At 41.8% G+C, this 21,067-nt stretch overlaps 2 protein-coding genes across 4 annotated transcripts; one reads left to right on the top strand and one right to left on the bottom strand.

Moving 5' to 3' along the window:
- Positions 1-6,611, top strand: inpp5e (inositol polyphosphate-5-phosphatase E). 3 transcript variants are annotated; one of them, XM_030737545.1, is made up of 11 exons: positions 1-193; positions 1,179-2,051; positions 2,791-2,914; positions 3,003-3,100; positions 3,227-3,351; positions 4,074-4,193; positions 4,344-4,451; positions 4,878-5,039; positions 5,143-5,258; positions 5,374-5,510; positions 6,298-6,611. In XM_030737545.1, exons 2-11 carry the CDS (start codon positions 1,249-1,251, stop codon positions 6,449-6,451), a joined length of 1,947 nt encoding a protein of 648 aa, XP_030593405.1. In that variant the 5' UTR covers positions 1-193; positions 1,179-1,248; the 3' UTR covers positions 6,452-6,611. The 3 variants fall into 3 exon arrangements, with proteins under 3 accessions (XP_030593405.1, XP_030593404.1, XP_030593406.1); XM_030737544.1 differs by lacking the exon at positions 1-193 and adding an exon at positions 555-699; XM_030737546.1 differs by lacking the exon at positions 1-193 and adding an exon at positions 555-699 and having other exon boundaries at positions 6,251-6,603.
- Positions 6,612-10,749: 4,138 nt separating this feature from the next.
- On the bottom strand, positions 10,750-19,604 carry pmpca (peptidase, mitochondrial processing subunit alpha). The gene is made up of 13 exons (XM_030737343.1): positions 19,500-19,604; positions 17,101-17,303; positions 16,911-16,990; positions 16,745-16,827; positions 16,510-16,604; positions 16,326-16,426; positions 15,272-15,535; positions 14,800-14,892; positions 14,601-14,719; positions 14,410-14,500; positions 11,966-12,028; positions 11,730-11,874; positions 10,750-11,639 (listed from the first exon to the last, which is right to left on the bottom strand). The coding sequence occupies exons 1-13, from the start codon at positions 19,544-19,546 to the stop codon at positions 11,470-11,472; spliced, it is 1,554 nt and encodes a 517-aa protein (XP_030593203.1). The 5' UTR covers positions 19,547-19,604; the 3' UTR covers positions 10,750-11,469.
- Positions 19,605-21,067: the final 1,463 nt, after the last annotated feature.

Here is a 21,067-nt window from a genome sequence, read left to right as displayed (position 1 = left end):
CGCTACTCGGCACCTCTCGTGCATCATTCGGTAACCATGAAGACGGCCTGGTCCCCTCAGCTGGTCACCAATGAAGTTGACTATATCAGCAGGATCACTTAGGTGTAAACGTCTGTTGAGCTGAAGTCGAGACAGCCGTCTCCTTAAATGACGAAGGCTGATATGAAAGTTACGGAAGCCGAGAGCGGCCATGGTACGTATAAACTATTTTCTGATGGTTTTCTCCAGATAACGAGTTATTTATCTCGTTATCTCGAGAAAACGAACTTTGTTTTCTCGAGATAACGAGTTATTTATCTCGTTATCTGGAGAAAACAAAGTTCGTTTTCTCGAGATAACGAGATAAATAACTCGTTATCTCGAGAAAACCATCAGAAAATAGTTTATATATATATATATATATATATATATGTATGTATATGTGTGTGTATGTGTGTGTGTGTGTGTGTGTGTGTGTTTTGTCATGTTAGGCGTAGACACTGAGCTCACTGAGCTCCGTGAAAAGAAACAGAGGATATGTAAGCTGTGGACGCGCAGGTATGGGTGTAACACCCCCTCTTAGCACACGGGGGGCGCTGTGACAGACGGTGAGCTCACACTGCGCCTCTCTTGGTAACAAAATCTGTGTTGTCAAGCGTTGCTAAGGAAGTCATGGAGCTACTGTAAATCAGTCACTCTGAAACCAACTGTTCACAGCAGGTAACTTTACCTTCAGCCTGATAAAAGAGAAAGAAACTGATAGTGCAAACGACGGAAACTAGCACAGCTACCCGTTTATTGATACGGTCACACAAACGTACGCTTTAGACGGGAGTTAGCTCAGCCTTAGCATCTTAGCTTTGTTAGCTGCAACTGGAGGTTGTTATCCAGTGAAAATGTTTCGAGGTGATAGCACTACGTATGTAAACGTGATGGAGATGACTGCGCAGTTAGAATGATTAAAGTGGAAACTAAAAGGATTTTTTTTGCTCAGCAGCAAAGTTGTTAAAACGAGCAATGATTGCGTTAGCTCGTGTGCTTTGCTTCTCTTAGCTGCAGTACTTTTTAATTACTTTAAATTCAAATATTACAATACGCGCGTATTTGATGCAGTAACTGTCATGGCTGATATTAAAAGGTAAAACAAGTCAGTAAACTAGCCATTTCATTAAAACATTCTCCGCCGTATATCTCTGCAGGTGTTGTGTGACTTAAAAATGAGAGAGCGTCATCCACCTGAGCACAGCTGGACTCAGACATGAGAAGAGGATGACTGAGGATGGAGAGGACGGCCCCCTCCATCGCTACTGTGAGGCTTCTGGAAAAGGAGACTCGATTGTAAACAGTCCCCTCAACACCTCCATAGTAGATGTGAAATCTACCAACGGGCACAAGGATGATCTTAAGCCCACAGCTAGAAACGCAGGGGATGGGATCAGTGTGTATCAGCCCTGCCCCCCCTTGGTTCCCAGGTTGTCAAAGTCCAGCAAAAGCGCTTCATTGGAGGAGACTGTGAGAACCAGGAGGTTGAGAAACAGCCAGGAGAGTCTGAGCGACCCGGCGGAAACTGGCTCCTCCACAGACTCGCTTAAAGAGGACCAAATGGCTCCAGCTCCAAACAGGTTTGTTCTCGGAGGTGCAGCTGCAGTGAGAAATGAGCGGGACCCCAATGCAAGACCCCATTCTGCTGTTACAGCTGGATCCCCAGTCTTCCGGGACAGAGGAAGTAGTCTTTCTGACTATGAAAGAAGACCCCAGAGCCAGCAGAGCGACCTCACAAACCAGCAGTGGAGGGCCACCAAGGTGCGCCTGTCTCCGGTGCAACCCACCGGACCACTGCCTGCTCTGGAGAAGAGCTTTGCGTCAGCCACTTTAAGGGCAGCTAATAGGATTGACAGGGATTGTTTGGATTATGCCATGCTGGCCAGAGAGAGGCTTGGAGAAAGGTTCCACAGGAACCTGAGTGACAGCCGGCTTCTGGAGAACATGGGGTCGGATAGTACCTCTGTCAACTCCATGAGGTCCACCTACAGCGTGCTCAGCCCCATCAGACCACAGGATGTGAGAAACAGGTACAGAAGGGTTAGCAGGTAACAGATTATGTACCTGCAGTCGTCATCCTCGTGCTGGATTTGAAAGCTCTTTTGTAAGACGTTCTCTGTATTTACTGTAGTTTACAGTCAGATTATTGTTAGACTGTAGTTACTGCAAACTCACCGGCCTCTTTCAAGAGTATTGATGTAGGCTAGAGACACTATAAAACTGTCCAAATTTAGACGGGGTGTGCATGAGATCTTCTCAGGCTTCACCTGCTCTCATTTTCTGCACATGCACTACATCAGTTTTATTCTTAATATATATATTTATGTTTTTGGTTTATTTAGCATGCATAATGCACAAAACACATTCTACTAGATTTAGATAAAATGTTTACTTGTACCTATTTTCAAGCTAAATTTGAAATGTTTACATGTACGTTGGTCTGACACCTAAAGAATTCCACCTCTGAGCTGCTTTAGCTATAACATTTTTTAACAGCCTCCATTATTGGCAGATACTGGGATCCAGTGATTGTGATTCTGAATATTCTTATTCAATTAAAAAAAACATTAAATATTAAAATGAAATGTTAAAATGTCAAAAGATTGTACTTTTGAACTGTTTTACAAAATTTGTTCAGCACAGTTTTTGACAGGAGGAGGATGGAAATGGTTCTTAGTGCACTGTTTTGATTCTTATTTATACAGATGAATTATTGACCTGTCAGCTGGTGATAAAACATGATACATGTGTTGATTTCACATCTTCCAGGAGTTTTCTGGAGGGCAGCGTGCTGGGTAGTGGTGCCTTGCTTGGGGCTGAGGAGCTGGACCGCTATTTCCCCGACAGGAGAGTGGGCATCTATATCACTACTTGGAACATGCAAGGAGAGAAGGTGGGAGGACATCATGACCCTGCAGCATCTTTCACAAAGATTTTCTGATGGAAAAATTGAGCCTTAATCAAATTCCTGTCATTTTCAGGGCCTTCCAGCCAACTTAGATGACCTCCTCCTTCCAACAGACTCTGAATTTGCACAAGACTTTTATATTATTGGGGTCCAGGAAGGCTGTCCTGACAGGTCAGTTGTGTTATGTTTTGAATAAAAGTCAGTTATTATTATGGATTTATGGCTCATAATAAGTCCTAGGGTCATTATGTGGTGCTAAACCTTTCTATACTAATATGTAACTGTGTGTGTGTGCAGAAGGGAGTGGGAGATCAGACTTCAGGAGACTCTGGGACCTTACTATGTCATGTTATATGCAGCATCGCATGGTGTTCTATATCTCGCTGTGTTTGTCAGAAGAGACCTCATCTGGTTCTGCTCAGGTCTGTCCTACTTCACACGTTAGTTTGGGAGGGATGACTCTTCTGATATTTATAAATTGCTCATGTTTGTGTGGTGATCTGGGCGGTTAATAGTGTGTCGTCTTAAAGACGGGGTTTCTGCTCTTGATTTCTTGCTCCTCAGAACAGAACTTATCAGTACAACGTGGAACTTCTTGTTATTGAGGCTGCAGCTGATCAGATAATCATTTCATGCTGACAAAGTTTGCGATTTCAGAGCGCAGGTCGTTGTCATGAGATTTCTTGTTTTGTCCGACCAGCAAACCAAAGCAAACACCATGAAAATATTCATTTGGGGGATAGAAAGGAGCGGTCATTTATACAACACTTTTTTATTCTTATTGATCACAGAGCGATTTAAGCCACGAACCACCTGTAGACCTACAGCACTTTGCAGTAATTTGGACTAAGAACAACAGTGTCTCATATTTGAGAAGAATCGATCGTTTCAGCTTAAACATTTATGCAATGTGCTACAAATACTGTTAAAAATCAATAAAAATGGCACAAATATCAAAACGTTCTTTTACTTAAAGGGCTTCTTTAGTTTCATCTTGTGTGCATTGATGTCGTTCGTACTCTGGATGAGCTGTTAGGCCGACTAAAACTGGCCAAAGGACTCTGACAAAGATTTTGTTATTGTTGTTTATTCTCGTGTGGTTCACTGCTTTATCACCAACCACAAGTTCTTTTTCCTTTCGCAGAGGTGGAGCACGCCACAGTCACAACGAGGATCATCTCTCAGATCAAGACCAAAGGGGCAGTGGGAATCGCCTTCACCTTTTTTGGCACTTCTTTCCTCTTCATCACTTCCCATTTTACATGTGAGTACCAGCTTTTCCAGAGAGTCAGAGAGGCTATTTTTTTTAGTTATTACACTCCCCATAACTACATCACCCTTATTAATTTGCATTTAAACCCCACAGCTAGCCAGTGTTGCATATTTCTAATGTGTTACTCTGTTTTTCTCCCAGCTGGAGATGCCAAAGTCTACGAGAGAATACTGGATTACAACAAGATCGTCGAGGCTCTAGCGCTCCCAAAAGGCCTTCCAGACACGAACCCGTACCGCTCCACACCGTGTAAGACGCTCTGAAGCTACTTTGTGTGAAATATGTAAAATATTAAAGCTAGAGTTTCTGCACCAGTGTCTGAAAAACAGAATATGGTTTCATTCTCACAACAAGACAAATGTATCTTAAAACAAGGTATTAATTTGAAGATTATGTGTGTCCTGTTTTACAGTAAAATCACAGTATGATCAATTGTAATGGCTAAAGTTAGATTAAATTGGTTTAGACAGCTAGGTTTAGGATTATTTGCAGGAGGAGGGGCTAAGTTTGAGTTTTCTCTGTAAGTCTAAAAATCTATTTTTGTATTTGTTTCCATGGTCATCTTTGTCCCAGCAGTTACTGATGATTCGGTTGTGGTTAAAGTCTTATAACAGTCTTATAAGAGTAATAAGCAGATGTCACTGACAGTAAATGAGCTGGCACTTTTCACTGTAGCTGACGTCACCACGAGGTTCGATCAGGTCTTCTGGTTTGGAGACTTTAACTTTCGGCTGAATAGAGACCGGGCTGAAGTGGAGACCATCATGAACTGCACAGGAAGTGGCGATATGAACCCTTTACTGGAGCACGATCAGCTCTTCAGGGAAATGAAAGAAGGTATGTATATAGGAGGCTGAAGCTTTGACATTTGGAAAAGTTTTATAGGAGTAGGTTCATGTTTTCCATTGATTCTTACCCTGTGAGCTGTTTGTCCCTTCAGGTTCCATCTTTAAAGGCTTCCAAGAGGCACCAATACAGTTCTTCCCCACGTACAAATTCGACATCGGCTGCGATATTTACGACACCACTTCTAAACAGAGAACACCTTCATACACAGTAAGTAGAAGCAGGACATCAAGCTGCACCTAACCAAAAACGCTTTATCATTTTTGCATTCATGCTCTCTTATTTAAGTGACTCTCAACAGCAGTGACCCTCTCTGTGTTCACAGGACAGGATCCTGTTCAGGAACAGGCAGCCTGATGACATAAAAGCCCTCAAGTACACCAGCTGCTCGAACATCAAGACCTCGGACCACCGGCCTGTCGTTGGTGTCTTTCAGGTCAAACTCAGGCCAGGAAGAGACAAGTGAGTTCCACATTCAAAGCAGCCTATTATGAAGTGATTTTCATTTCAGTTTATTTTAATATATATATATATATATATATATAGATAGATAGATAGATAGATAGATAGATAGATAGATAAGACATCAAATCACAGTAACAGTCTTCTTGAGGCACTTTAGATAAAAACCCAATGATCCCCTTTGAGTGAGCGCTTGGTGACAATGAGGAAAAAAACTCCCTTATAAAGGGTAGAAACTGGCAGACACGGGGAGGATGCTGGTTATCTGCCACGACTCTTATATGTTAACACGCAGCATAATATTACGTCCTTCCTTTCCACCAGTCTGCATCTGACAGTTTAATGACAGGAGAATGAACACTGTGTCATGAAAGCAGAGGTATTTTCCAAGAACTGGATCATGGCCAGCAGTAGCTGCAGGCTGCATCTATAAATCAAATTTGTTTTAATTGCCTTAGCCCCTTCCCTAGTCATTAACGTCAGTGATGTCACCTTTGGGCCTAGCAGGATTTTCTAGTGCTGTGCTGGTGTGAGCTTTTTGGCATGTGTGGAGCTGTATCTAGATCAGGTGGCACACATTACAAAGCTACTCTACTAGAGTCCCAGTCCATAAATATGGAACTGGAAATGAGCAAAACTGAGCATTTTCTCTCTCTCTTTTTTTTTTTTTGATCAATTGTCCTTTGTGCAATTTGACCTCCTAACATCTGGTGTCCTGTATTGTGTCATATTTCTGTCAGCATTCCTCTGGGTGCAGGACAGTTTGACCGAAGTTTGTACTTGGAAGGTATCAGGAGGAGGATCACCAGAGAGCTGAAGAGGAGGGAGGCCATGAAGAACCAAAGCAGCAGCACGATCTGCACTATCTCTTAAAACCCATTAATGAACAGACCGGATCGGGTTTGACTAGATCAGATCTGTGCCAGAAGCAGGAAGCTTGAAATGGACCAAAAGGAAAACCGGAGGTGTCTTAACTGAGAGCAGCTGCGTCCTGAAGAAGCTGGCTGGACTTGAGGGCAGGGACCTCGAGGTCAGGCAGACAGCAGCAGTCTGGCCTTTATTTATTCAGCCCCCTGTACTAATACATGACGGGGGGGGGGGGGGGGGGGGGGGGGCTGCCGTTGTGGCTTACAGTTCAATCACATGCTCCAGTGTGGACTGATAATACCTTACAGACAGTAACGGTACCATCATCGCTCTCTCTCTCTCTTTTTGTAGCCGTTTAAGAAACCTCATGAACCATAATGCTCCGTTTTTCTGAATGCTATACCAGTGTTCAAATGCCTTGTGATTTTTGTCTTGAAATAACCTACTAAACATAACTGCAGCACACATTCAGGTGTCTGTTTTGTTGGGTAGATTTGAGGATCACTCAACGGGTCAAATATCAGATTTCAAGAGCATGTTGCAACTTGTTAAGAGCTACTGTTAAATTCAGGGAAACTACAGTTATTTAATGCTTTTATTAAATATTTCTTAAAGGAACTCGCTTGCTAAAAAAAATGTCTAAGCATTTCATTGATATTACTACTATGTTACTACTACTATTGTTACTTTTTCCTCTGGTTAGGCCAAGTGATCCTTTGCAACACTCAACACAATGCCTTACCTCTCATCTTATTACTATGTAACCTGTCCATGTACTGTATGTAGCAGCACATTAATGACTTGCATTCCTAGCATGAAGAGCAGTTTGCTTGTTTTTAAAAAGTGCCTGTGGGTCTTGTTTTTGGACCTTTTATCCAGAACTGCATCTTTTTATGTCACCTGATGTAACATCCCATAATAAAGGTTTGAAAACACTGCTGTTTGCCCATTACATGTGTACTTGTGTGTAGGTGAGTACAATGTTTTGCAGTGTTATAAACATATTTGTACTGTGTAAGATCTAAGGTGTACCTGAGCACCAACTTCAATGAAACCAGTGTGGAAGTGTGCAAAACTGCAGTTTCTCTAATGGCCACTTGGGGGTGGGTTCTAAAGTGAGTCAAAAACAGTTTCCCCTTAATAACAACTGTGATCTAGTTTTTAGTAAGTGATACATTTTGATGCTGGTAAGGGTTAAAGTTTGGGGCATGATACTTTCGTGTGCCAAGGCAGACCTACAGCCTCTCATCTGCAAATTCAAATCACTGAACTGGACCTCAGTCGTGTTTGTACTTTTTGGAGCATTTTTAATGGAATATATATATATTTATTTATTTATTACTCTTGTGAATAACAGTGTAGCTGAAAGTAGCTTTCTATATACACTGCAAAACCCCCCCCAAAAAACCCAAGGAACACATTGAAAACAGATTTCAATGGGGGAAAAAAAAAAATCATGCTGGATATCTACACTGATATGGACTGGGTAATGTGTTAGGAATGAAAGGATGCCACATTGTTTAATGGAAATGAAAATTATTAACCTGCAAAGGCTGAATTCAAAGATACCCCAAAAATCAAAGTGAAAAAAAATGATGCAGCAGGCTAGAATATAGAAACTCCGAGTGGTACTTGGCAATTTGTATGTCATCCCCCCCACCCCCACGTGCTTGTATGCATGCCTGCCGATGTTGGGCATGCTCCTAATGAGATGATGGATGGTGTCGTGGGGGATCTCCTCCCAGGTCTGGACCAGGGCATCACTTAGCACCTGAATAGTCTGAGGTCCAACCTGGTGATGTCAGCTGTAGCTGGTCCTTAAATGCAGGTAGATGATGACTGATGAGAAGAATCTGTGACAGCTGAAGAGGCCAGTCCAACCCACCTTTAAACTGAAGAGCAGTGTTAGAACACAGGAAAACCACTGAGCAGTGCAGGACCATGACACAGGACTAACCTGAAGGCCATTGAACCTTAGCCCAGCCAGAGAAAAAATACACTTCCATACAACATGCATAACTCTATGGTATCAATTTCTTCCTCCTCCAGGAACTGCCTGCATACTCTTTCACATATTGTTGTGCACCAGGAGGAAACCCTCTGCACCGCCAGACAGTGGATCCAGGATTTTATCCCAATACCTAATGGCTGTCAGGGTGCCATTGCCTAGCATCTAGAGCAGGGATCTTCAAATCCAGGCCTCAAGGGCCGGTGTCCTGCAGGTTTTAGATGTGCAGGACACCGGCCCTCGAGGCCTGGATGTGAGGATCCCTGGTCTAGAGGTCTGTGCATCCCTCTGTGGATATGCTTACCTAGACCATCACTGACCCACCACCAAACCAGTTGTGCTGAACAATGCTACTGGCAGCATAATGTTCTCCACAGCTTCTCTAGACCCTTTCATATGTGTCACATGTGCTCAGAGTGAAGCTGCTCTCATCTGTGGTCAGTGGTGGACCTGCCAATTCTGGTATTCTTTTCAAATGCCAATCAGACTCCACTGTGCCAGACAGTGGTCACAAGGACAACTAGAGGACATCAACCCCTCAGGCCACTCTCATGAAGTCTGTTTCTGATTGTTTGGTCAGAGACATTCCCACCAGTAGCTGCTGGAGGTCATTTAGTAGCTCTGGCAGAGCTCATCATGTTCCTCCTTGCACAAAGGAGAAGATACCAGTCCTGCTGATGGGTCAAGGAACTTCTACAGCCCTGTCCAGCTCTCCCAGAGGAGAGTGGCAATGGCACGTGTTGATGTGCCATCCTGGAGGAGTTGGACTATCGCCTCCTGCAACCAGTAGTGACACTGACCCCAGCCAAATTCAAAACCATTGAGAGAAAAACAAGACGAGGGAAAAACTGTCAGCGGCCTCCTCCTGTAAAATCAGGATATGTCTATCAATGCACATATTAAATATGTAGGATCACTTTTTTACAGTTGTTTTTTGACTGTTGGGTCTTCTGTAATTATTGTAGGTCTTTACAATATAAAGCGCCTTGGGACGACTGTTGTGATTTGGCGCTATATAAAAAAACTGAATTGAATTCATTAACACCAAAGCAGCTGAAAGTGATGAACCCCCTCTGCTACTTACCTGACCACCTCAATATCCCAGAAGTGAAACGGACTTGATGCTAAACTCTGATTAAAAAGTGATCCTTTAATATTTCTTTGAGCAGTATATGTTCTCCCTGTGTCTGCGTGGGCTCCGCCTTCCTCGCACAGTTTAAAAACATGCTTATAGGTGTGAATGTGAATGGCTGTCTGTCTCTCTGTGTTGGCCCAGACTGGCAACCTGTCCAGAGTGTACCCTGCCTCTCACCTCACGACAGCTGGGAGAGGCTTCACCATTGTACATGCATACAATGGTGGAGCCTCATATGAAACACAGGCAAAAGTTTAACTGAGGTCTACATATGTAGATGTAATCTCTGTAAACCTAAGGCTCAGGTTATAGACTGCTCTAAACTCACTCTTTGCCCTAATCTGGTCATCTCGGGTACACTGCTGTGGCTCCAAGCAAAGCACTTTGATCCACTTGCTGTTCAAACCTTATGTTTGCGAGTAGCCGCAAAGAGAAAGGATCCAAAGTGGCCCGTCTACGATGAACTAAAGTGCTGCACCAAGGCCCAGTACAAGATAAACTGCCCCAATACCATCCTCTTAAAAAAACAAATGTAAAAAAAGAAAACCAAAAATTTGTCAAGATATGAATTATATGTGTGTAAATTTTGTGTAGGGATTGTAGTTCACTTTGGATTATTGTATTTTAATTTCAAATTAAAAAAACAACAAATTATCAACATTAATTTATATCTGAGTACCAAATTTCATTGCAATAGATAAAAAAATTCATATTCAAATATGAATTTTAAAGTAACACCAACAATAAGAGGAATTTAAAAAAATGTTTTTGGTGACCTGAAAATGAAATATGTTGGCAGAATCTTAAGGAATATTTCCACAAAGTTTCATCAATCTTGGTTCCTTTTACAGACTGCCTCCACCTGTCGGTAGGTGAGGTAATAAAGATTATTTTCAACTACGGCTCATACAAAGCTACTGTAGCAGAATCAAATTACCAGAACAACCTGTTAATTTAATCTAAAGAAAAGTGAGTGTAATATCAACAATAACCAGAACAAGAGCGCGACAAAATATCCTGTAAACTCGTGAGTTTTACAGAAGCCGGCGGACCGATCGGTGTTCTCTGTCACACGGCCGAGTTTCCACTCTTTATGCTTTGCAGAAGAACTAATGGCTCAAACTTCCTTTTTCACCAAAAGGCCAAACTATTACTTTAATTTACCCCATAGCTGAAGTGATTTGCAAAGGCATAAATATAAGTGTAAAAAACAAATGAGACATAACACATTTATTTAACCATCTTTTTACTGTACAATACACAAACCATAATTTCAGTCTGGAGGACAAGCAGGTGGAGTTGGTGATTGATCCAATAATCTAATTTTTTTTTAAAATGCACATATTTAACTTTCTGCTGTCTCCTGCACCTGTAAATCAATCTTATGAAATTTTGTTGTATAAATATTAACATTTTAATCCATGCACTTTGGAATAAAGACATTTTTTTGAGCGCTGAGCTCTGCAAACCGAACAAAGTAAAGCTGCAATAATAAAAATAAAAGGTAGAGTAGACTCTGCTAGGGATGCCGCTCAAACTGAGTGGCTCTGTGCCAGCGGTGGGGCGCAGAGCCCCTGCAGGTGATGCATGAAGGAAAGTGAAAAAATATGGAAAATGATATCTGCTTCACTACAAATAACAAATAAGTATTGGGGCTTTTAATTGGGAACTTAACATGATAATTTTGTGTTCCTTTAAAACCAAACTCCTGCAAACCACTCATAAAAATAATGATTTCCAGGCAACAAAACAAAAATACAGTTGTATACAGACTAGGATTAATGTAGAGTACGATGCGTTACTTCTTTAAAATCCCCGCTTGTCTCAGAGCTTTGAGTCAGAGCCCAGGTATTAGTCCCCTCCCACAGTGAGCTGTGCTGATTTCTGTGTTGGGAGGGAACACTAATGTAATCTTCCAGTCCAGTTTAATTAAAGTGATGACGCGGGGCCTATCGGAAGAGACGGTATGTGCGGGGCAGACGTCCGTCCTTGCTGGACAAGGCGGCCTGGATGTGTTCATACGAGGGCAGTTCCGTAAGGTCTCCAAGAGCTGCGACAGCCGGCTTACTGCGCAGCATCTTGGTTGTCACTCTCTTAATGTCACCAGCTGACACGCTGCCTGGAAATCATTTGAATATTATTATTGTTATTATTCCACAAATTTAGATAGATCGCATAGAAAAGCTGCATAAATCCTTCCAGTACTCACTTATTAGATGACAGAGCTCATGTGGCAGCTTTCTCTTTCCCGTGGAGAGAACCTGACGACCGACATCTTCAAAAATAACCGGCCGTGACTCAAGGTTCATCATCAGCATGGACTTGAGCTGAGTCTTCGCCCTCTCCAGCTCCATCTGGGCATACAAGGGAAAAGTATTAAAAGTCCTGCTTAATTTTTATTCCATATCAATAAATGATGACAGCAAAAGCTGTGGCGATCGTTACCTCTCCTGCACTGCCACCCATCTGAATGAACTCTCTGGTTATTATTTCCACCATTTCCCTCACCTGGAAAGGAATAAATATAAATGATAAGAACAAGACCCACACAAACAACACCACAAACTACTCAACAGAGGAGACACCAAACTTTAGACTGGTACTGTATATACTACTGTGAAAAAGCCTTGAGCAACCCCTCACCGTTCGAGGTTTTCCGAAGGTCTTTTCTTTGGACATTAGCTCCTTTTTCCCCTCATTGTCAGTGCGGTCCTTCTACCTGACCATTTTCAGAGGAAAACACGGCAATTCCCAAAGAACTACGAGCCAAAGATGCAGCATATATCAGCATGCCTTTGAGAAATCTCGACAAGCAGAGGACAAACGAAGAAGTGGCAGGCCTAAATAACTATCAACAGCAGGTGAACATTAACTTTCACATACTGTCATTAAGAAATAAGAAAAAAAATCCAGCAAAGACCTGACATAGGACCTGAGGCCTCTGGCCGCTCAGTTGATCCATGTATCAAGGCCTCATCAGCCTGATCTCAGTGGAAGGGCGGCTGTCAAGAAGCCATTCTTAAGGAAGGGAAACAGTGAGAAAAGACTGAGGTATGCCAAACTACACAAGAACTGGACCGAAAATCTGTGGTATCAAGAACTGAAGTGATGAATCCAAATGTGAAATCTTTGGGCCAAATTGTAGTCAATATGTATGGAGAAAGTCAGGAGAGCGGTCCAACAGTCATCTGTAGAACATGGTGGAGGCTCTGTCATGGTTTGGGAATACATTTCAGCCAGTGGTTTTGGGGGATCATGTCAAAATTGATGACCATCAGATTTTGATGGTCCCAAACAAGCTGCCAATGCAGTAAAAGCATAACTGGACTGAAAAACATGCAATAGTACACCATCATCATGGAGTGACCTGCCAAGACTCAACATTACTGAAGCAGTGTGGGGCCACCTAAAGGCAGATCATGATCCAAAGAAGAACTCTGACATGTCCTTCAAGAAGACTACTTAAAGAAATGACAAAGCTGCCTGAGAGAGTTCAGGCTAAATAAAGCTGGTCATACCAAATATTCAAGCTCATTAGAAATGTACAAACTCTGTTTTGCCTTAAATATTGTATTTCCATATACTGCAGAACATTTCCCAGGAAAATAAAAAGAAATGAGGTGTGGCTCAAGACTTTTGCACAGTACTATACAAGATGTACACAGAAACCAAGAGGACCGCTGAGCGGGTGCCGCTGCTCGGCTGTTTAGGATTTGTAAAATTGAAGAAAGGTAGCTTTGAAGGCACTATTGATTTAACATGTGATCTCCAGAAAGCATTTATCCTGCTCTGTGTGATGGTGGACTGAAAGCTGATAATAAAAGCTTACTGTTATTAACAAAAGCAATTTGGGTATGGAAACAATGGTTTCGAAAAAGAAAAATTAAGGGCAATGGTAAAAATTGAAGCTATGTCAATGTTGAAGTTTTTGCGGATTCCCCAAGACAAATAAGAGGGATAATTTTGCCAAAATGCAGAACGACAGAGTTATGGCCCTGGGTCAGCATGTAGCCCTTGCAATAGAGAACAACTGTGTAAAGTCTGAGTGGTCTAGCTTGAACGTTATAGAAGTTACGGCCAACGTTAAAGTTTTTGTAGAGCAGATGACGCTGATGATGACGGCTGTGACAATGTTTCGACTTTTTCTTAGAAACAGCCGAGCTAACAAAGCGAGCAGATTAACCCAGTAATTAACCCAGGGAGTGGCGCAGTGAGTAGGCACTCGCCTTGCAGCCGGAAGGTTGCAGGTTCGAGCCCCTGTCCCTGCGCTGCGTTGTGTCCTTGGGCAAGACACTTAAACCACATAGCCTAACGGTAGCGCCGGTCTCTGGCTGCATGACTGCAGATGCTCGTCACTGGATGAGTGATCTGGAACGATCATTTCATTGTGTGCCTTGTGCACACAATGACACTGAGTTGAATCTAATATCTGACATATTTAGTTGTACATCTGTGTGTCTGGCTAAAAAACTGGCAAACATAAAAAAACTGGTTTATTCATTTTACATTGATGACATTGGTTCATTTTGTTATTTGGGTGAAGCTGATGGTGGAGGGAGGTGAGTTAAAAATGCTGAGATCTGAGTGACAGAAATAGAAAAGAGTATATCAGAGGAAAAGTTCTGGTTGGAAGTTTTGGTGACATGGAGTTTATTTGCAGTTGTGCAGAGAAGAAATACTGCATATGGAAGCAGTGAGAGAGGACATATAGCTGGTTGGTGTGATGGAGGAAGATGCAGAAGACAGGAAGAGACAGCTAATTTTAATCACAAAGAAGTATTTGAAGCTAATTTAATTTGGTGAACTCAAACTGCCTTCAATCAATTCAGAATTTGTTACACAATCCTAGCAGATGCGCCGCAGCTGTCCTGTGTTGAGTCTGTACCGACCTGTCTGGGGTCTGCACTAGCATGGATGCACAGTAGGCCGCTATCCTCATAGCTGTGATGGTAGGAGGTGGCGTTGTACATCCAATGATGTCTACAACAGATGACAAAAATGTAACAATCAGTGACAACTAATGGAAATGGTTTTAGTACCATCTGAAGTGATGCTGAAGCAAAGTTTGTGAGATGCTCACCTGTTGAGGACATTTAAATACAGTCGGGTGAACATGCCTTTCCCGGGTCCTCCTGCAGAGAAGGAGCCGCCTCCGCCCATCATCATGTTGAGCACAGCGAATGGGATGAAGTCATCCTCCTGTTAAGGGAACATTTTTACACTTTAAACACATCTCAGGTTCCTGAGTGGAGACTTTCCAAGACGCTGGAAACACCCACCAAGAAGGAGCAGCTCTCCAAGCCGATCATGATGTGGGTGAGCTCTGGGATTGGAGTGGGGCCGAGGCTCACATCAGACATATCCTTCTCCATCTAACAGAATAAGGACGATATCCAACCTTTTAAAGATGAGCTGCTGCCATGTTTATTATTATCTGTATTTCCACATCCAAATTCCTCAGCAATGATAACTGTTACATAAACCCAAAACTCAAACATCAAAATAAATTCTCTGACATACAGAAACTGTTTTTATTAACTTAAAAACAGGTATTGGCCAGATCTCATAAGACGATATCAGACATGTTAACTGACATCACACGATCAGCATTTAACTTGAGATTTACTGACGACAGCGGTGAGTTCAAAGAGCTGAGAGATCATGAAACAATTTCTTTGCCTTCTGCAACACAAAAACAAACAGGAAGATATTGGCATTTGCCAAACTGTTATTTTAAACATGGTAAATCACCTTGATGATACCACCGGTGTACTGTGCTACAGAGAGGTCCAAGTTGGGCGCTGAACTCGTTCCCCACACCGGCTTCACGTCCAGCAGGTATTTCCTGGCACTTTCGACCAGCTGCTCGTGCTCGATGCCCACTCCTGCCAGTACCATGCGCTCTGGACGGTAATAGTTACGCAGGTAGCTGTGAAGCACATGCTTGTCAATCTTATCCACATTGTCTGCAGGACAAAAACGAGGCAGCCCGACTGTGTTGCCTCGATATGCAGCCTGGAAACAAAACAAAGAAGAAACACACAGATTTAAGGATGAAAACTCAGACTACAGCATCACTGCTGAGTTCACCATTATTTAAAAGAATTATTCTTTAACTTCAGAACATTTAGTGGACCTCTACATCAATCCACCAGCTGTCCACTATGCTGGCACTACAGGATATGTCTAAGAGAGCAGCTCTAACAACTGTCTACAATATAATCTTCAGTACAAACAGCAGTGTGTGCAGCACAACAGCTGCCAACTAGTACTTGTTTACTCCCTAGAAATCAGTGTCAGTACTGACCCCAAAGTATGCACTCATGATAAAACTATTACTATTTGCACAACAACTACCAAGCCTGATAATAAAACCAGATGGATGGATTGATGGATGGAAGTCAGGATGGATGAAGGAACCAACAGTTACTGCTGATTTATGCCTTAGTGGGAAATCTATGCCACAGCTACATTGTAACCACAAACTCTCTGAAGCCCTACGGCATAACTTACAATGTAACCTGGCGTGCACCTCTTAAGAAATGTAACTACAAGTCGCGCTGACGCAGCACCTGACTATTTTGATTGGCCTGTTCAGTACTGTGGAGTCCTCCTAGCAGCTTTTGAATTTATCAATGAGAGAATAACAATCATTGTCTCAATTTGAGGAATCATAGCACCAATATAAGGACTCACAAATGTCAGCAAATTACCGGTGGAAGACTGCTGAAACTATTGGAATGGATATGAGGGTAATGAAAGCAGTGGAAAAATTTGAGGGACAAATATGTTTACACCCACTCACAGCATGGATCATCTCAGTGAGTAATGGCTCGGGATCTGGCCTCATGTTGAGATCTTCTAACTCAAAACGCACCGCCATTCTGGTCATCTCGATCTCTTCATCTGCACACAAGCAAACACAGTTCATCTTGACGGCGGAGACGTGGGACAGTTTGAGAGGACTGATCCTGAGAGAAGCAGCTTACCCAGCAGGCGAGGCTGCAGAACGGCATCGGACAGAAGACTGACCACCGTGTCCAGACCCTTCACTTCAGCAGACACCGCGTACATTGTGGTGTCTCTGCAAAGCAAAACGAATGAAATATCGCACATCAAATTAGGTGTCTCCACATATTCCTCAAACAGAAAAAGGATTGCCTTCATGTTGTAATACACAATGATTACATCATTCCACACTGAGGCAGGAATTGTGTTAAATACCTGGATGTCTGGCAGTCACAGATCCCCCCGTGTTTCTCCAACGTGAGAAGGATTTCATCTTTACTTCCATACTGTGCTGTGGACTGCAGACACAAATGTTGTCCTGAGGTTTATTTCACACACTTCCACCTTTTTGGTCCTTCATTTCATTCTGTTTACTACTTACAGAAAATGCAAGTTTTTCTAAGAAGTGTGCAATCCCACTTGGATACTTTGCTTCATGTCGGGATCCTGAATTTACCAAAACTAAAAAAAAAAAAAAAAGGAAGACAAAGAATCCACACTTTATCCAGTCCTGGCACGTAACAAAGAACAGTGCATATAATTATCACCTGCACATCAAAGATGCAACTTACGTCCAACTGTGCAGAATTGACCAAACTTGTTTTGAGAAGCAACTTTGAGGCCATTTTCTAGAGTGGTAATCTTGGTCTCAGATTTTTCCTGGCCATCAACTGAAGCAAACACTGGTTTGGGGATCCCAGGCAGCGGCGTAGAGAGGGAGATATTCGGGTATCTGCCGCCACAGCTGTATTTCCGGTAAGCTGCGATCCCAAACCTTGGATGACAATGAAACAATAACTATTCAAAAGACCTCACCAACTTTTAAAAACCATACTTCAGACGACAGAGACTAACAACAATACTGACAAACTTGAAAGAATAGCTACGAGAGATTTGCCTTCGTTTAAGCCATAATTTGGCCTCTGCATTGAACATTTTAAAATCAGTTAATGTTTTTATCTCAGGTGGGAGAATGCTTCAGACCTGTGAACCTTTAACTTTGAGAAGACTGAATAACTGTTGTTTAACATTTTCTTAGTTTGTAGGCAAATTAAGTAACTTCCGAGGCCCGCTTTTTTATTTGTCTGTTGTGTGGCTTTTGGCTAAGTGTGGTTTCCATCGAGTGTCCGAACATTTCCTGAATGTCTGCGAGAATGACCATCAAAGGCTTGATTTTGCTGTGCCATAAACTGCAGCAATAACACCAATACTTCCACTGACCCCAGGATGGGTCAGAAGTACAGATTTCATCAATTTCCCACTGATAAAGAGAGGCAAGCAATCAATGCTGTGAGGCACTGAGTCAGTGTGTGGGTAGTGATAAACTGAGTTCAATCTGATGATGAACAGAGAAAAATGAGGGGCAGTGAATCAGAATGGGTGTTTGATGATTTCAGAAATGTTTGTGGAACATTTAGATGCCACTCACAGAGTTACTCTAACTATTCAATGTATAATTTTATACTCAATACTCCCAATACTGCAACAGCATGTGACTTCAACTCTTGATAGGTCTAGCATAAACCAGTCCTGGAAATCCTCGCTGTCATCAAATAGCGATACTGAGGTGCCCATCAAACAAACTTCTTTTGGTGCTAGATTTTAAAATAATTTCACTGACTAAATCACAGGTGTGGCCATTCTCACAATTAAAAAAATAAACATAAAATGAAATATATAAAATTCTCAAAGTTCCACATATGAAATGGTTTCAAAATTTTACAGTGATGCCATTGTACTGGCATTCCTCTTTGCCAATCTTTTTAAATATAGTTCGCAACCAACTTCTTTTTTTTTTGTGATTTGTAGGTGTGAAACAGTTACACAGCTGTGACAAAATTATGGCATACAGGTATAGCTGAGTAGCCTTTACGCATAGCTCTTACAAGCCAAAACAGCTGAAAACACTCTGCAACAGAAACTACTGAACACACATTAAATATATGGCAGCTGCTTGAAACACGCCTGTGCTCTTTGCCCACTCAGCAGTAGGAAACTTAAATTATTAATAAATAAATAAAAAATATCAGTTGCTCTGCTGCTCGTGCCACTCCTTCGTGTGAATGTGCATGGGAAACCCTAGGTTAACGTGAATCTAGATAATGAAAAAATATCCCGAATATGCCAAACTTGCTTTGCGGTACAGGGCCCTGGCCTTGGTGCAGCTCCTCAGCTCGACAACAAATGAAACAAGATGTTTTAGCCCCTCTACATTTGAACCAACTGTTTTCTGATTGGCTGCCCCTCATAACAAAGGGTCTGAAAGGCTGATGAGTGTGGTTTCTGTGTATACAGGTACAGTTGTGTTACAGGGATGATCATAGTCACTGACATCATACAGCACCAAGAGTAATCAAAAACTGCCTGAAACTGATCATTTAGAACTTTTGACACACATGGATTAATTGCATATGTACTCTACAAAATTGTTTAATTAGAAGTTAAACAAGTTGTCGTATTTACAATACAAAGCAAAAGGTTTACTCCTCTATCGACAATTTCAAAATCTCAAGCATACAATATAAATAAAATATATTAGTCTACGCAAACCCCAGGCCATCACCCCTTCAACATATACAATACATCACATTATTATATCCAGCAGCAGCTCATTTATCCGAATACGTCTCTACATATTCAGATTATCAACAAAAAAACAGCTGTTAGCTAAATGAGTAAATGTCTGATTTTAAAATGGTAAAACAAAATACAGCATTTAAAAATGTAACTTATTTCACTCTAATACTAAAGAAAATGTCTAAAATAATCTGAACGCTTAAACGAGTGAAGCATTTTTAGCGTCACCAACGGAGTTATGATGTAACTTAGCATCATGCTAGCTGCTAATCGCCGCCGCAGGTTTGAGCGTAGGACGTCACGCGGGGGACGCCGGCTGTACCCGCGCGGGGGTCTGTTCGTGTTAAACCCCGCTGCGGTGTCGGTGAGTGAGCGTTTACGTTAAACGTCTTACCTCTGAACCCGACTCCAGGTTCTGCACCTCGACATGTGAGTCGCCATCCTGAATCCTGCGTGACGGAAGCCAAACCGGGTGATGATGAAAGTTTCCCGAAGCACTTCCGCCTACAACCAGCTGAGGGGTGTCAAACATGCGGCACCGGGGGACCAAAACCGGCCCGCCGGAGGGTTCAATCGGGACCACTGGATAGCTTTGAATAATGTGGAAAAGTAATAAATATTTATTGAACAATTAGTAATAGTTGGTCAATAAAAACACCACTATTCCTGATGTAGGGAACAGTATACAGATACTCAAAGTATTTCTAGATCTCAAGTATTTTGGGCACTAAAGAATAGTAGTGCTGGAGGGTTTTTTTTGTTTTTTTTTTAGAATACTGAATTCTACATAACATTATTTTTTCTCTGTTTTTAACTTTATTTTTAATTGAGTTTTTATTGATTTGTCTTCACTTTTTTATGCTTTCTTTATATAACACTGCCATAAAAATATTTTGAAAATGAGAGAACTACATCGAAATTGCCTTAAGATGGATTAAAGAGTCTTACATAATAAATGTAATGTAATAAATGAAATATAAGACCAATGTTTAAAGGTTCTATTTTACTCAGCAGTTTTGCTTCTTTTGTTTAGAAATAATAATCTGTGCTTGTCTTGCATTTGAGATGAAATTAATGTTAAGCAGAACTGAGTTCAGCTTAATATTAATCTTATCTCTTTGTAAGCTTATTGGTGCCGGCCGCCACAACAGTCCCGGTTCCTCATATGACCCTTTGGAAAAATTATTTGCCCCTCCCCCTTGGTTTAGAAGATAGACGCAACATGAATTTTTCCTTTCTTATTAGTGCAGTGCCTGTTTGGGGAGAGTGAAACCCAGCCTGTTTCTTTGTAGGTACAATTTACAGATGTTCCCTAAATGCATCGCGGAGATGCAGTCATAAAGTAGAGTTTTCAAAAGAGAACAGCTGCAAATATAGACTCACTCATGTGCAGAACGGGCAGATTTTGGGTTGCAGTTTACTCAAGATCCACCGACCCAGACAAAATAAGGGAGTGATTAAAGTATTTTTTTATTTACAGGAAACCAAAGGCAAATAATACATAAATAAATAGTCATGTGAGAACCATATTAGTTTTGGACAAACAGAATGACAACATTTTGTAAAATAGATTTTGTACACTTTTTGTTCAGCTCTCATTTTTTTCCCACCTACCAAATATCTGTTGGAGGGTTGAGACTTTGGTTTTAGTGTTAAAAAAAAAGAATAGGGTTTATGTTAGGGTAAGATTTAAGGTTTGGCACTTAGTTATGATGGTTACAAGTACAGTTAAGGGGCTCCAAAACAACCCTGTGTCTGTAATTTCGGCTCTAAGATCCAAAACAGAACAATTGATCCATTTGAGTGGGTGAATGGGCCAGGAGCATTTAGCTACCATCAGTGAATCAATGCTGACACAGAAACAGGTCAGCTCCTCAATAACACTAACGCTTCCACCTGATTTTAAAGCACTGTGCTGCGGCAGAGGGATTCAGCGGGACTGTGACCAGCAGCAGCAAATTT

Source organism: Archocentrus centrarchus, chromosome 9 (genome assembly GCF_007364275.1).
Source record: "Archocentrus centrarchus isolate MPI-CPG fArcCen1 chromosome 9, fArcCen1, whole genome shotgun sequence".
NCBI lineage: Eukaryota > Metazoa > Chordata > Actinopteri > Cichliformes > Cichlidae > Archocentrus > Archocentrus centrarchus.
This window is presented reverse-complemented; position numbering and strand designations above follow the sequence as displayed.